This window comes from Heteronotia binoei, chromosome 1 (genome assembly GCF_032191835.1).
Source record: "Heteronotia binoei isolate CCM8104 ecotype False Entrance Well chromosome 1, APGP_CSIRO_Hbin_v1, whole genome shotgun sequence".
Taxonomy (NCBI): Eukaryota; Metazoa; Chordata; class Lepidosauria; order Squamata; family Gekkonidae; genus Heteronotia; species Heteronotia binoei.
Genome location: NC_083223.1, coordinates 264,041,871 through 264,058,700, shown reverse-complemented (window position 1 = coordinate 264,058,700; position 16,830 = coordinate 264,041,871). Strand labels below are relative to the sequence as shown.

The 16,830-nt window shown below is 46.6% G+C and overlaps 1 protein-coding gene across 4 annotated transcripts in view; it reads right to left on the bottom strand.

The window, feature by feature from the left end:
• KHDC4 (KH domain containing 4, pre-mRNA splicing factor) overlaps positions 1-15,811 on the bottom strand; it is a 45,584-nt gene extending 29,773 nt beyond the window's left edge. For all 4 annotated transcript variants that reach the window (XR_009556214.1, XM_060255119.1, XM_060255113.1 and 1 more), the window contains exons 1-4: positions 15,688-15,811; positions 11,003-11,243; positions 3,484-3,612; positions 1,495-1,574 (exon numbers count right to left, since the gene is read on the bottom strand). Coding sequence is in view for 3 of the 4 variants with exons in the window: in XM_060255119.1 (XP_060111102.1) it covers positions 1,495-1,574; positions 3,484-3,612; positions 11,003-11,243; positions 15,688-15,734 (497 nt within the window). In the remaining variant the exon portion in view is untranslated. The remainder of the gene's footprint in view (positions 1-1,494; positions 1,575-3,483; positions 3,613-11,002; positions 11,244-15,687) is intronic.
• Positions 15,812-16,830: the final 1,019 nt, after the last annotated feature.

Sequence of the window (16,830 nt, the reverse complement as noted above, 5' to 3'; positions counted from 1 at the left end):
CCTCTCATTTATTGCACTTCACACCCAGGATAACTAACGGGTTTAAGTACATGGACATCAATCTGCTTTATATTACCTTTCATTGTTGCTTCAGCCCCGTTAACACTAACAAACACCAGATCCCAACTCGTGATTCTTTTAATCTGCTAAAAAAACTCTGCATACTAACTCACTGCCCACTTTCTCTATATTTAGGACCGCTTGCCATTCCATACTGTTGTCCGATGAAGTGTGCTTAGAGCACACGAAAGCTTCCATTCCGAATAAAACTTTGTGAGAGGTGCCACTTGACTCTTGCTTTGTTCTACTGCTTCCCACCTGGATCTATCTACAGTTCCTTTATTTACTGAAGCTCCAGGAGGATTATACTGCATTCCTCAATGCAGTCAACAGGGGGAGACATCTAATAAGAAAGGTAACAGGGCTAAGAGTCAGGAGGAATCTGAAATTATAGAGAAACCTGAAACTGTGTATTTGAAGAAGCGATCAGCGGCTCATGAAAGCACATAACCCTGTCACAGATTTTGTTAGTCTTTAAGGTGCTACTGGACTCTTTATTTTCTACTGCTACAGACAGACTAACATGACTACCCAGTTTGATCTGAAATCGAGTGTTAAGTTCAATCTGATATGCAAAGCCCATGCAAACAGAGCTTGCTGTGCTACATTTACATTTGTGGGGAGTTTTTAACCTAGCTGAACCACCTCAACATTTTTAGTCCCATTCTCCTGCATGTGTGAATCAGGGCAACATTAACAGAAAGAGAGCAAGCTTTCAGTGTTTACTGTGAGCTGAACAGGAGTTCCGAGATCACCGTCGAGGAACTTGCGGGAAGAAAAACACGAGGGCGCTCTGACCTGGACAGCCCAGGCAAGCCCGATCTTGTCAGATTTCAGAAGCTAAGCAGGGCCAACCCTGGCAAGTCCTTGGATGGGAGACCTTGGAGGGCTGGGACTCAGGGGCAGGTAACAGCAAGCCACGTCTCTGAACGTCCAAACCCCAGTAGAGGTCACCAGAGGTTAAGCATGATTTCCAAGCATGCGCACAAAACCAAATCAGGAGGGCTTCTGCCTATCAAAACAGACAGAGACCCTGCCTCATTTGAATAGGGCTGCATGTGGGGGTACTAGAAAGAGTAAGCCTCATCATTATCTGCCCATCGAGATCAGCTACGGCCAAATTCTGCCCAGGATCCTGAAGGGTCTGCTGCCAGAACAGAGTTAGGGATATGTGACTATCTGACAGCAATGCAGATCCTATGAATTTAGGGGGAGGGATTTGTGAATTTCCTGCACTGTGCAGGGGATTGGACTAGACGACCCTGGGGATCCCTTCTAGCTCTATGACTCTATGATTAAATAAAAGGCAGCTGTTTACATTGGACAGGAACTGGTACACCCCACATTTTAAAAAACCATGTAAGAAATGGATGGGTTTTGGCAACTGCCTAAGAGCAGCTGAGCAGAGGAATTTAAAGTGACTGAGGCACATACCCAGGTCCAATTTTTGCTTTTTCTTCTGTAGTCATGTATCTGCCACGAGTAGAGACTGCTGCACCGCTCAACCTGCTGATCTGCAGACAGAGAAAAAAAAAAACCCAGTTCCGATTACATTCATGCAAACAGCCCTCCTGGACTCAAAGCCTTTCTATTGCAGCATTCTGCCTCCTGGGATTGAAGGCAATAGCAGGCCAATTGCTAATTCTGTTCATTTGTGATGGGATTCACCTATATCCTTTCCCCTCACCCTTACACTCTAAAAGATTCGTGCCGGAATTCACACCAAGCCCCTCTGCTTCATCTCCTTCTTTCCTTCTAATCTTCCTGGTAAGAATTCCCAGTGTGATCCTCCCTTCATATACCTGAAGAAGCAAACTGTGACTCACAAAAGCTGATACGAAAATAAATGTTGTTGGGTCTTTGAGGTGCCACTGGACTTTTATTTTGCTACAATAGAATAATGTCACTACCCCTTTGCAGTCACTCTGCCACAGGCTTCCTCCACAGTTTGCAAGTGGTATTCAGAGGTCCCTGACCATGCATGTTCCGCTTTACTATCTTATTTTAAAACCACTGATAGCTATTCCATACTGCCTTTCTATTTTCTGCAAGGTGACTTGCAGCAAGACATTACAACAACATTGGAAAAAAGTGAAACTCCTTAAAAAAAGAGCCAGACAGGCTACCCTTGGCAAACCATTCCACCAGTTTGGTGTAGTGGTTAAGTGTGCGGACTCTTATCTGGGAGAACCGGGTTTGATCCCCCACTCCTCCACTTGCACCTGCTGGGATGGCCTTGGGTAAGCCGTAGCTCTCGTAGGAGTTGTCCTTGAAAGGGCAGCTGCTGTGAGAGCCCTCTCCAGCCCCACCCACCTCACAGGGTGTCTGCTGTGGGGGAAGAGGATAAAGGAGATTGTAAGCCGTTCTGAGTCTTTGATTCAGAGAGAAGGACGGGGTATAAATCTGCAATTCTTCTTCTTCTTCAACCAAAGGCCTGGCGGAATAGCTCAGTTTTACAGGCCCTACGGAAAATAACAATTTGGTGAGGGGCCGAATCTCTAGAGGGAGCTGATTTCACCAGGCTGGGACCAAGGCTAAAAAGGCCCTGGCCCTGTTTGAGGCAAGACGGACATCTTTCAGGCCAGTGATGGTCAGCAGATGTTGTTTGCTGGATCGTGGTGATCTCCAGGGCAGGTCCCTCAGTCATCTCCAACCTTTTTGAGCCTCTGGGCACCTTGGAATTCTAACACAGGGTGGTGGGCACAACCACAAAATGGCTGCCATAAGAGGCGGAGCCAACTATGACACATCAGGGAGTGAGGCTTGTATAACACTAATACTCCTATAGCTATAATACTAATGGATAACCATTTTCCATTTCCTTTATTAACTTCTATGACCAAAGGTCTTAAGCTCAACCAGAATGAATCAATTATCAAACATATATAGATGAACAGCATAAAATCACAAAATTCAAAATTTACAGTAAAAATATTCAAATCCAATAGGTAAACAAAATATTAAAACAAAAGTTTCTAATAAAACCTGTGGTTCAGTTAAGTAAATCTAAAATCATGCTGTTAGCCAAACATACCAAATTCAGTTACAATCGGATCAACCCAGATTTTTGTCATTTTACAGATAAAATTATCAAAAATTCTGCAACAAAATAAGTGGTTTTAGGATTAATATCTGCCAGCAAATAGGGGACCACCCAAAATTCAGTTTGTAATTGATGTTTGGTAAGAACTGGAGTTATCCAAATTGATCTAGGAATCAACCGCTGATGACAGAATAAAAGCAGACGGCCGAGTGTTTCTAATGTGTAACTCTAAAGCGCCCAGAATATAACTTGGTTGGTTTTAAAGGTGCCACTAGACGCAGACTTTCTGCTGTTATGGATTCAATGAGAAATCCTGCAGAAAGGGCTCAAGGAAAGTTAATCACGAGACCCAAAAGACTAGAACCACCAGCTCAACTGACCTCATCCTGAGTTTGTCCTCTGGTCAAGAGGTTTCTGCACGTCAGAGGCACATCATTGATTTCCACTTCTGCTACAACGAGGTCATCTTTGCTTTTGTTTGCGGCTGGGCCTTTCCCTGGAGCGTGGAGCTGTGAAAGGCAAGAAGCGCAGATGGATCTTTACAATCACAGGTAAACTGAACACCCGACACACAGCTGGAATTGTTTACAGACCACTGGCTGTTCACCAGGTGCTCCATAACTATTACAGAAACAATCAATTAAATAATAAAACCAATCAGAGAACCCCAACAGCTATACAAAAAAAGAAGTCTCCAACGATGCCCAAACATCTATCGATATAAAACATGGGTGGCTCTCAAAGCTTCTGCCCCCACCCCATTGGCCAGCTTGGAGAAGGCATTTCTCTCTTTCAAGCCACTTCTCTAAGTCAGCCAGTGGCTTGGATAATGCATCTAAAGTTAAAGTTGCTTTCTTTCCACCTCTCCCTTTTCCTTCTTTCCTGTCTTGTGGCTCTAAAGCATCTGACGTTCATGTCTTGCAGCTCTCAAACGTCAAACATTTATTCTGTGTGGTTCTTATGTTAGGCAACTTCACCCAGCCCTGATATAAAGCATCTTTACCTTCCCACAAAAGAAAACCAGGACCATTTATGCTTTCTAGGGGAATATATTCCATAACTCCAGAATAGCCCCCTTTTCTGATAGATGACAAGTCTCACCTTCCTAAAGGTAAATGAGCAAGAAACTCAGTGAGGGAAGCAACAGAGTATGCAACACCTTCAGGAGAAACTGCTCCTGGAGATACTGGGATAATAATATAATAATAATAAAATTTTATTTATATCCCGCCCTCCCCGCCGAAGCGGGCTCAGGGCGGCTAACAGCATATTCATATAATCATACAAAGGTTTAAAACCACATTAGTTTTAAAACATTCCAATTTAAAGCGAATACAAATACAAATAAATTCCAGGTGCTGTTCATAAGATAATGGTGACAGAAGTCACCCAACATCAGTCGCTCAGCTGGCAAAGGCCATCCTGAAAAGGGTGGTCTTGCAGGCCCTGCAGAACTGGTCATGGTTCCGCAGGGCTCACACTTCTTTCGGGAGCTGGTTCCATAGGTGTGCAGCTGCGATAGAGAAGGCCCGTGTGTGAGTATTTTGTAGTTTTGCCTCCTTTGGTCCGGGGATAGTCAGCTGGTTCTTCCCTGCTGACCTCAGTGCTCTCTGGGGTTCATATGAGGAAAGACGGTCCCTCAGGTAGGCAGGTCCTCGGCCATATAGGGCTTTAAAGGTAATAACCAGCACTTTGTAACGAACCCGGTAAGTAACTGGCAACCAGTGCAGTCTGCGTAGCCCCGACTGTATGTGCTCCCATTTCGGGAGCCCCAATAGCAGCCTAGCTGCCACGTTCTGCACAAGCTGCAACCTCCGGGTTCGGCACAGAGGCAGCCCCATGTAGAGGGCATTACAGTAATCCAATCTTGAGGTGACCGTTGCATGGATCACTGTTGCTAGGTCCCTAGGATGGAAGCGTCATCCAGAAAACCCTGCAACTGCAACGCGTCATCCAGAAAACCCTGCAACTGCAACTGCCCTCTCAATAATTTTACCAAGGAACGGTAAATTAGACACCGGTCGGTAATTTGCCAATTCAGCCAGGTCTGCTGTACTTTTTTTCAGGAGAGGACAGACCAAAGCCTCTTTCAAGGGTGTTGGAAATCGCCCCTCAGAGAGGGATCTATTTATGATGTCCCGTAAAGGACATCTAAGCTCCCTTTGGCAAGATTTAATCAGCCAGGAGGGGCAAGGGTCCAAATCACATGTTGTTGGGTGTGCGGAAGAGAGAATTCCGTCAACTTCCTCCAGGCTGAGTGGGTCGAAGCAATCCAGAACGAAATCGGAAGACAGGCACGGAGCCTCAAGTTCCTGTACTGTATCCAATGTGATAGGCAGGTCTTGGTGGAGCGACGTGATTTTATCTGCAAAATATTTTGCAAAAGCTTCACAGCCTATCTCTAATTCTCTCACATTTGGTCTGCCTTGAGGCAGTGTAGTAAGACTTGCAATTATTCTAAACAATTGTGCTGGGCGCGAATTTGCAGACGCAATCCTGGCCGCAAAGTAAGCTTTCTTTGCGGCCTTGACTGCCATCTCATAAGACCTCATAAACGTTCTGTAGGATGTTCTCGTCGCTTCGTCACGAGTATGCCGCCACTGCCTCTCTAGTCGTCTGAGCCCTTGTTTCAGCTGACGTAACTCCAAGGTGTACCATGGAGCCAGCCTCACACGAGGGTGCAGAGGGCGTCGAGGTGCGATCTCGTTGATTGCCCTGGATAGCCGGTTTTGCCAGGCCTCCACCAGGTCATCTAGGGAATCGCCAGGGGGCCAGGGGTCCTGCAGGGCCATTTGGAACCGTTCCGGGTCCATTAGGTTCCGCGGGATCGAGCCAGAATAGGCTCTACGCCCATACAGGGTTGAGGCGGCGTCTCCATACGGGCCTTGAGGGCTAGGTGATCTGACCATGGTACCGCTTCTACCGCGATATCGTTCACCAAAATCCCAGATGCAAAGATCATGTCTAACGTGTGTCCAGCCTGATGCGTGGGTGTCATGACAAATTGAGAGAGTCCCAGAGTCACCATGGACGACACCAGATCCATCGCCTGATTGGAGGCCGTGTCATCAGCGTAGACGTTGAAATCACCCAGGACCATAAGCCCTGGGTACTCCAACGCCCAGCCTGCCACCGCCTCCATCAGGGATGGTAAGGCGCTGGCTGGTGCGTTAGGCGGACGGTACACCAGCCAGATCGCCAACCCCTCTCCGACATCCCACGCTAGACCAGCACATTCAATACCCTCGATCGTTGGGGCCGGGAGAGCCCAGAAAGAGTAACCCTCCCGTATGAATAACGCCACCCCTCCTTCCCGCCCGCTCGTCCGTGATTGATGAAAGACCGAGTAGCCCGGGGGGGTCATCTGGGAAAGAGCCACCGTCTCCCCATCTCGCACCCAGGTCTCAGTCACGCAAGCCAGGTCCTCGTCCTGCCGAAGCAGGAACTCCCTAAGGGTTGAGGTCTTATTATTCACGGACCTGGCGTTGCATAACACCAATGACGGAGACGGGCACTTCCTCTTGGCCCCACTACCTGTCACCATTGGGACGGGAAGTAGACTGGAAGGGGGCCGAGCACTGTTTTGTCTCCGCCTCCTTCCATTACACCTCTGGCTATTCCCACCGTCATACCTTCTCCTCCCCAGGAGCACTGGAATCCCCTGACCAAGCATCCACACCTATGCCTGGTATGGTTTTACTAATCCCGGACAGTCTCCCCCCTCCCATCAAGATTCTCAGTCTGCAGCTTGAGTTCCTGCCTCACCATCCGCTTCAACCCCCTTACTCTTTTTAAAATGTGGGTGGAACTAGAGATACAATTATGCTCTCAAACATGGGCTAACTGATGTAACCTCAAGATTAGTGGCCATGTTAGTCTGTCTGTAGCAGCAGAAATAAAGAGCCCCGTGGCGCAGAGTGGTAAAGCTGCAGTACTGCAGTCCTAAGCTCTGCTCACAACCTGAGTCTGATCTACCTGAGTTCAGGTAGCTGGCTCGAGGTTGACTCAGCCTTCCATCCTTCCGAGGGCAGTCAAATGAGAACCCAGCTTGCTGGGGGGAAAGTGTAGCTGACTGGGGAAGGCAACGGCAAACCACCCTGTTAAAAAGGTCTGTCGTGAAAATGTTGTGAAAGTAACATCACCCCAGAGTTGGAAACGACTGGTGCTTGCACAGGGAACTACCTTTATCTCTTTAGCAATAGAAAATAGTAAGAGCCCCTTAATGACTAAGAAAACTGGTGGTAGGGGAGGGGCTTTTGTGAGTCACTGCTCACATCTTCAGATAACCTACATTCAGACTCTCCAGCGTCCAAAGAGAAGAAGAGGAATGTGGTTCTGTCTCCTTGGTGACATAGTCGGACAATATAGAGTTTTGGCTACCAATCCAAACTTCAAAGGATCACTGCTAACAAGAAAAAAGTGGATTTTGTTTGTTTGTTTGTTTTGGGATGCAGGGAAGATGAGCCTGCTTTGGGGACTGGAAAGTAGAGTGGCTTTCTAAGTCTGTGCTGTTCTGAGCATGCAGGTTCAGCGTCTACCAACTAGCAGTAATGGGGTCAAAGCTCTAAATCGGGTCCCCAGCCTTTTTGAGCCTGCGGACACAGCTGGAATTCTGAGACAATGCGGTGGGCCCAGCAAAAAACGGCTGCCACAAAATGACTGCCAGAGGAGGTGGAGCCAGGCACAAAATGGCCGTTGCAGCTTACTTTCAGTCACACAGTGAAGATCCTTGTGTTGCGGTGGGAGTGGCTGCCAAAGCATTTTTTTTTTCAAAGGAAGGAAAGAAAATTGCACAGACAATCAAATCTCCAATCAGAAGCCTTACTGGGCAAAAGACCACCTGGTTCCACCCACATTTTAAAAACAAAAGCACCATGCTGGGAACCTGTGGCAGAATTCCAAGTGAGACTGAGGCACTTCCTGCCTGGTAGCCATTTCTGTTTGCTTCTTTTCCCCATAAGGCTTTGCACGCCTCTCTCAAGCCTGGTCTGTCAGTACACTCTGCTCTAGTGGGGTTGTTTACATTTTTTAGTTTCAGCCTTGAAGTCATAATATCTCTGCATCTCCATGATTCCCCCTTGACACTGAGAGGTTACCCAGAGTACCAATGATAATATTCCGGACTGTTATTTGAAGAGGCGCTAGGATAGTCAGGGCTTTTTGCCCTCACAGAAACTGTTTGAACTACAGGCACGGTTCATGACTTACTGCATGAAAGGTATTGAGTTTTTCATCACAGACCTGACTGACAGCTACATTAGCTCCTATGGATGGGGGGAAAGGTATTTAATGCCTGGGTTTATTCTTGTTCCTTGTTGTTCTGGTCGAATAACCTTTTGGGCCTTGACAGAGCGACCAGGAGGCATCCTCTACAGAGTTACAGTATACTTTAATTGAATATTTCATTAATGTTATTAATCCTGTACACTGCATACCAGAATGTTATATGATTGAACGTTTCTGCACTATGGTTTTCATTTTTATAAGTGGTTTTTAACTTTGAAACAGCTTTCTCTCTCTCTTTCTGAAACCCCGGGGTCCTTGCCAGACATCCCCCTCCCTTTTCTGAACCTGGGGGGAATGGGAGTCATAAGTAAAGGGTCCTGGACTCCTAAAATTCCCTAACAGGACCCCTACTCTATATCATGAGCTGAACACTGCTCAAATGCAGTCCTGAGAGGGGGAGTGGGCCATTATTTCTAGGAAATATATCTATTTATCTATTTGATTTATATCCCACCCTCCCCGCCGAAGCAAACTCAGGGCGGCTCACAGAATAAAATCACAGCAACAATAAAAACAATACATATTATAAAATTACAGACTCTACAATTTAAACAATCAAAAAAATTGTTTGGTACTAATCTCATTAGATGTTGTATATTTTCAGTGGCAACGGCATTTCTCCAGTTTCCTACGATGTAGGCTCCGCGTCAATTAAAAGTCAATTGGAAGAGAGCGGTCTTGCAGGCCTTGCAGAACTGAACAAGGTTCCGCAAGGTCTTCACTTCCTCTGGCAGTTGGTTCCACCAGTAGGGGGCTGCTATCGAAAAGGCCCTCTCTCTGGTGGTCTTTAGTTTGGCCTCCTTCGGCCCGAGGATTACCAATAAATGTCGAGATCCCAATCGAAGTACCCTCTGGGGAACGTGTGGGGAGAGATGGTCCCTAAGGTAGGCAGGTCCTAGGCCATATAGGGCTTTAAAGGTAATAACCAGCACCTTGTAACAAATCTGGTATATTATTGGCAGCCAGTGAAGTTCCCGTAGCCCCAGCTGCATGCGCTCCCACCTGGGAAGCCCCAATAGCAGCTTGGCCGGCGCATTCTGCACTAGCTGTAGTTTCCGGGTTCAGAACAGGGGCAGCCCCAAGTAGAGGGCATTACAGTAGTCCAACCTCGAGGTGACTGTTAAATGGATCACTTTTGTCAGGTCATCACACTCCAGGAAGGGGACCAACTGAACTGCCTCACCCGCCTAAGATGGAAAAAAGCGGATTTGGCAGTGGCTGCTATCTGGGCCTCCATTGTCAGGGCAGGCTCCAGCAGCACCCCCAAGCTCTTGACCTCGTGCACCATTGTCAGTGGCGCACCGTCAAAGGCTGGTAGGTGGATTTCCCTACCCAGACGGCCACGACTCAGGCAAAAGACCTCTGTCTTCGCTGGATTCAACTTCAATATAAGACACAACTTCAATATAAGACACGTGTTAGTCTGCACTGGGGGGGGGGGAATCAACAAAAATAGCACACAAGGAGAATGAGGCTTTGGAGTCACCCTCACTGCTCTGCATATGAGGGATTTACTTTTATCCCCATCCAGAGACAGCTCAGATGTATTAACTTTTCAATTAAGACGTTTATTTATTTATGTATCTATTTCTATTTGTATCCCGCCCTCCCCGCAGAAGCAGGCTCAGGACGGCTCACGATATGGGTGACATGATAGAGGTTTACAAGATAATGCATGGGATGGAGAAAGTAGAGAAAGAAGTACTTTTCTCCCTTTCTCACAATACAAGAACTCGTGGGCATTCGATGAAATTGCTGAGCAGCCAGGTTAAAACGGATAAAAGGAAGTACTTCTTCACCCAAAGGGTGATTAACATGTGGAATTCACTGCCACAGGAGGTGGTGGCGGCCACAAGTATAGCCACCTTCAAGAGGGGTTTAGATAAAAATATGGAGCACAGGTCCATCAGTGGCTATTAGCCACAGTGTATGTGTGTATATAACATTTTTTGCCACTGTGTGACACAGAGGTTTGGGCTTGATGGGCCGTTGGCCTGATCCAACATGGCTTCTCTTATGTTCTTATGATATGCAATAAAATCACAACAAGCAATTAAATTGAACATCAGTTAAACAGTTAAAACAATGAAACCATTTAAAAACAATTCGGTGCTAATCATCACTTTCTTACAGATGGCGGCCAGTATTCTTAGGCATCCTATAAAGCTAATATGTCGGCAGTTTCAGTTAAAGGCTAACTGAAATAATGTTGTCTTGCAGGCCTTGCAGAACTGGGCAAGGTCCCGCAAGGCTCTGACCTCCTCCAGCAGTTGGTTCCACCAATGGGGGGGCAGCAACTGAGAAGGCTCTTTCCCTAGTTGTCTTCAATCTTGCCTCCCTCAGCCTGGGGATCAATAGGTTTTGCATTCCAAATCTAAGTACCCTTTGGGGAACATGTGGGGAGAGACAGTCCCTAAGGTAGGCAGGTCCTCGGCCATATAGGGGTATAAAGGGCATATAGGGCATCCAGATGAGAGTCATCACCCAATAAGTTTTGTGTGGATGAATCTAAATCCTCAGTCCCACACTTTGCACAGATTAGGAAGATCCCTTTCTTTCCTGTTATTCAATGACTTATTTCTAGCCCGCACCTCCATCCCATTCATCACTGACCTTGTCCGTCGAATTGGTTGACGGTTTCAGCTTCCCTTTGGCCATTAACATGGCATTGATCTTCGCTGCCACCGCGGCGGCTGCATCCAGGGCTCCCAAGGGGGCTGCAGAGCCCTCAGACCCCGACATCCCAGACACTCCATCTCCGCTGCCTTGGATGGGGCGGCTGGCCACCGGGGTCGTAGCAGGAAGAAGGAAGAGTGCCGGAGATGGCCCAGGTTGATCCCATTTGCTGCGACGCCTGGGGGAAAAAAACCCCAGAAATATTCAGATTCTCTCTGCAACCCTTCCTTGTTTCTTCTCGTCCAGCAATCCCAATACACAACATGCATACAGCACACTTCAGCTGTGATTCAGTGGCCAAGCCCTTGCTTTGTGTGCAAAACATGTCAGGTTCAATCTCTGCCGTCTTCAACTTAGGGACCTTAGGTAACAGGAAGAATTCTGGTTTTGCCTGAAGCTACCAATCACTGTAGACTATACTGAGCTAGATGGACAAATGGCTCAGGCTGTGAATAAAGCAGCTTTGTATGTCCATAATCAGCCAGAGCTGAGGCCAACATCCGTTGGCATCTAATTTACCAACAGACCACAAAGTTCCACCTAATTCAGTTATGTTTCTCCACCCCTTTCCTAGCTTAACCTGGAACCGCAAAAGGTAGTCTAAACTGACCAGGTCTTATAATTGTTCCAAGACACTCAGGCTTGGCATTCAAGGAAGCTACAGTAGGAGGCAGGTACCCACTGAGTAATTGCCACTGACATGCTGAAGGTGGGGCCTAAGGTAACACTGGCCTGCCTCTCTGAGGCAACATGGTAGGAACTTCAACAAGCCTTCTTGGGAGCCAGCATAGGATAGTGGTTAAGAGCTACAGATTCTAATCTGGAGAAACAGGTTAGTTTTCCCACTCCTCCTCCACAAAAAGTCTGCTGACCAGTCTCAGTTCTCTCAGAATTCTCTCAGCCCCACCTACCTTACCAGGTGCCTGTTATGGGGAGGGGAAGGGAATGTGATTGTAAATTGTTTTGAGACTCCTTAAATTAGAGGAAAGTGGGGTATATAAACCACCTCTTCTTCTTGTTAGGCATTATTATGGAACTTTATGGTGTGACAAGAGATTCATTTGCATTTTCCTGCAGCAGTGCTCACAAACATCCTGTAGATTATCTGCATAATGCTTACAGAAAGGTGAGGATGAGAGACTGGCTTGCCTAAAAATGGCTGAGCTCATGGCCAAGGCAAGATTCAACATACAGGAGAACAGGGCAGCATCAAAAAGGGAGTAAGTGAACAACAAAAATAGTTAAGTGAGAAGAAAAGGGTTGTTCTGTTCAGATATATTGCCCCCCTACATGTTTTGCCTACATTTGTTCAGGGGGATCTAAAAGAGTATGAAATATGAATTTAAAAATAATAATAAAAGAAAGTAAATTTTGAGCATGTGAAAAGCGCAAGAGTACTCTTTTTAAGATGGCCTTCGCGGAATGCTGAGTTAATGATAGACTCGTTGCTGTTGTATTCCGCCATCAATTTATTAAAAACCTGAAATTTAGCACCATAAATGCTAGTTTTAATTGGAATGTTGATTTAAACGATGGTTTTATTATGTAGTATTTATTGAATTATGTGATTTTATTGTATTGTATTGAACTAATATGTTGTGAGCCGCCCTGAGCCTGCTTCGGTGGGGAGGGCGGGATATAAATAAAAAGTATTATTATTATTATTATTATGCATTAAGAACCACAAATCTACAAGAATGTTACAGATGTCATACAGATGCCATGCATAGCTGGAAATATAGGTTTTACAATGAAAGTGTATATACAACACTCCAAAACTACCAGACTTCAAGTACTCATTGCACCTGCATCATAGAATCATAGAGCTGGAATGGACCTCCAGGGTCATCAAGCCCAACCCCCTGCATAATGCAGGAAATTCACAAATACCTACCCCCCCCACACACACACACAGTGACCCCCGCTCCATGCCCAGTAGTTGTTTATTATTATCATTAATTAATCTTTTGCATTTATACCCCACCCTCTCCAGTTGAACTCAGGGTGGCTAACAACAAGTAAAACAGTAAAACAACAATGTTAAATTATTACAATAAAATTATTACGGTAAGGCATTATTAAAATATGACAAAATAAATTAAAATATGATTTGTGGTTCCAAGATGGTGTTAATAGCGCTAGTCGTTAAAATGCTTTGATGTTTTAAGCGCTTTATTTTTCTGTCTGATTCGAAAGAAAAGTTTTTGCTGTGGGATGATGGGTACTAAGCGCCGCTGTCAGATGTAAAAATGCCTTTGGTTAGACATTAAAAGATGGCAGAAAACCTCCAAGACCCCTGGTCAAACTGGCCTGAAGAAAAAATTGCTGCCTTAACCCAAAGTGGCAAACAGGGTTATCCTGGACATGTAAGAACGGGCCATGAGAACTAAGAACTGATGCAACCCTTCCTGCCCTCCTTCTCATTATCTACCTAAATTCACAGAATCAACATTGCTGTCAGACAGCCCTCTAGCCTCTGCTTAAAAACCTGCAAAGGAAATACCACCACCTCCTAAAGAAGCCAGTTCCACTGAGGAACCGCTCTGTCAGGAAGTTCTTCCTAATGTTTAGGCAAAATCAATGCCTTTAATATTCTCATGGATTTCTGGTCCTGCAAACATTTACACATTTTCAAAAGACTCAGGAGTTACTGCCGGTTGTTATATTTTTTAAATCCTTTTTTAAATTGTAACGCAATATCCAAAGCAGGTGTTTCCTGACTCACCTAATGTCCATATGTGCATTTTTTTTAATCTGGCCTCTATTCAATGACAGTTTCTGCCACAACAAACCCGTCAGTCCATTAGGCTCCATAATAGTTTCAGGGTATAAGCTTTTGAGAGTCAACACTCTCTTCATCAAAGTAGAGAGCTTCGACTCTTGGAACACATATACGCTGCAACTTTTGTTGAAGAAGACTGCAAATTTTTTTCCAATTCAGCAGTGCTCATTTCCAGGCAAAACACACACACACAGGACTGGAGTCAGTGTAATATCACAGGTATAGCGCAGTATCTCAACCAAGAACAGCTTTACATCTCTACAGGGCCGTGTTCCTTTTCTGAGAGGAACAGTCACTCCCTCGAAGCCTAACCTTCCTCACAGGCCTGATGTGAGAGTCAAAACATATGGAAAGAAGACATCATGCCAAGCTTATGTGAGAGTGAAAACAAATGGAAAGAAGTATCATCCCAAGCTTAAATTTTTAACAATAATAATAATAATAATAATAATGGTAATCCACAAAGACATCCAAATGTGTGAGCAGAGAGGCATCCTCTTTCCACACAGAACAGAACAGCCATGTACAAAGCAAACAAAAAGAAATGCCCTCGACCAACTAAGAACAGAAACGGAGGGGGGGGGGGACTATTAAAATATCACATAATGTTTGAGAAAAGGCAGGATTTTTTTTTAAACAAAATACATATGACGATCCTTTCAATGGAGTCAGACCAGCACCCTATCAACGGCTGTATTGTCTACTCTACCGGCAGTGGCTCTCTTCCATACCCCCTCCTGCCAGATGAGATGTTGGCTTTTAAACCTGGGACCTTCCCTACGCCAAGGTCCTGACCATGAGGACTGCAGCAGTCTTGGCCTCTACGCTTTCAAAGTAGGAGATGGGATGGGAGAGCGCCCTCTGAGCAAGTGCAGTGCCTTCCCAGCAGCTTCTGGGAAACTAAAAGGACCAGGCCCGTAAGTCTTTGAGACCTAGGGCTGCCAATCCCAGGGTGGGGGCAGGGGATCAGTGTTCCCTCTAAGCTGAGTTAGCATGAGCTAGCTCACAGTTTTTTAGACTCCAACTCACACATTTTTGTCTTAGCTCAGGAAAAATGGCCCCGGGGCACAGTAGTTTTTGCAGTAGCTCACCACTTTAATGTCAGTAGCTCACAACTTTAACACCAGTAGCTCACAAAGTAGAATTTTTGCTCACATCTCTGCAGCTTAGAGGGAACATTGCAGGGTATCTCCTGGTTTGGAGGCCCTCCCATCGCTTCAGGGTAATCAGAAAGCTGGGGGGGGGGGGGGGGATGTCCACTGGGCACTCCATTGTTCCCTATGGCGATCGATTCCCATAGGGAATAATGGAGAATTGATCCCCAGGTATCTGGGGCTTTGGAGGGCTGTTTTTTGAGGTAGAGGCACCAGATGTGCAGCATAGCATCCAATGCCCCTCCTCAAAACACCCTCCAAGTTTCAAAAGGATTGGGCCAGCGGGTCCAATTCTATGAGCCCCCAAAGAAAGTGCCCCAATGCTCCATTATTTACAATGGAGGGAAGGCATTCGAAAGGTTTCCGATCCCTTTCAATGTGATGGCTAGAACTCCCTTTGGAGTTCAATTATGCTTGTCACAGCCTTGATCTTGGCTCCACCCCTAATATCTCCTGGCTCCACCCCCAAAGTCTCCCGGCTCCACCCCCCAAATCCCCAGCTATTTCTTGAATTGGACTTGGCAACCCTATTGAGACCCCGACCGTTTTTGTCTCCTGAGCACCGCCCGCTCCCTCGCTTCCCAATAGGCCCCCTCACGGCGCGCCCTTCCCAGCGTCCCACCCGCCACCCCGGGCCTGCCCAGCGGCCTCCCCCGCCCCCCAAGTTCCCAGCCCGGCCTCCTCACCCTCCCGAAGCCCCCGTCTCGCGCTGCCCCGCGCTCCCCGCTGACATGGCTCGGACGACTCCGCTCAGGCCACCTCCGCTCCGCTGGAGAAGCACCTACTCTCCCCCCCTTTCCTGCCCGCCTCGTCACTTCCGGACTACAGGCGACGCCACTTCCGCTCGTTGCCGTAGCGACAGTAACAGAGCGGGGTTGGGGGAGGGGAAGCGACCCGTCCACAGGCAAGAAGCGGAAGCGAGTTCGGAGACTTCCGGTGTCGGTCGGGAGGCAGTGTCGTAACTTCCGGCCTGAGGACGCCTTTTTCCGTTTCCCGACGGCTGAGGGGGAAATGATAGCCAAAGCTCAAAGTTGAGGGTGGGGTAGGGAAACACATCCCGGTTGTACTTCCACTAAGCTCCGGAAGTTGTGGATGGCGGCCTGTCTAGGATCTCGCAAGCTCTATAGGAAGCAAGTTTCTTTATGTTTTACGTGGGTAGCTTAAGAGTGCAAAACCACATAAGGATAACTTTTTTTTTTAATTGTTCTATGGGTCAGGATCAGTGTTCCCTCTAAGCTGAATTAGTGTGAGCTAGCTCACAGATTTTTAACTCCCGGCTCACACATTTTTGTCTTAACTCAGGAAAATTGACCCCAGAGCACAATAATGTATGCAGTAGCTCACAACTTGAATGCCAGTAGCTCACAACTTTAATACCTGTGGCTCACAAAGTAGAATTTTTGCTCACAAGACTCTTCAGCTTAGAGGGAACATTGGTCAGGATGAGAATGATGCTATGTGGGCCAGAGATGGGCCTCTCCCCTGGGTTGCCAAGTCAAATTCAATAAATATCTGGGGACTTTGGGGGTGGAGCCAGGAGCAAGGTTGTGACAAGCATAACTGAACTCCAAAGGGAATTCTGGCCATCACATATTAAAGGGACTGCACACCTTTTAAATGCCTTCTATAGGAAATAATGAAAGATAGGGGCACCTTCTTTTGGGGCTCATAGAATTGGACCCCCTGTTCCAAACTTTTTGAAACTTGGGGGATATTTGGGGGAGAGGCACTGAATGCTATACTGAAAATCTGGTGCCTCTACCTCAAAAAACAGCCCCCACAGGGCCCCAGATACACACAAATCAATTCTCCATTATTTCCTATGGGAA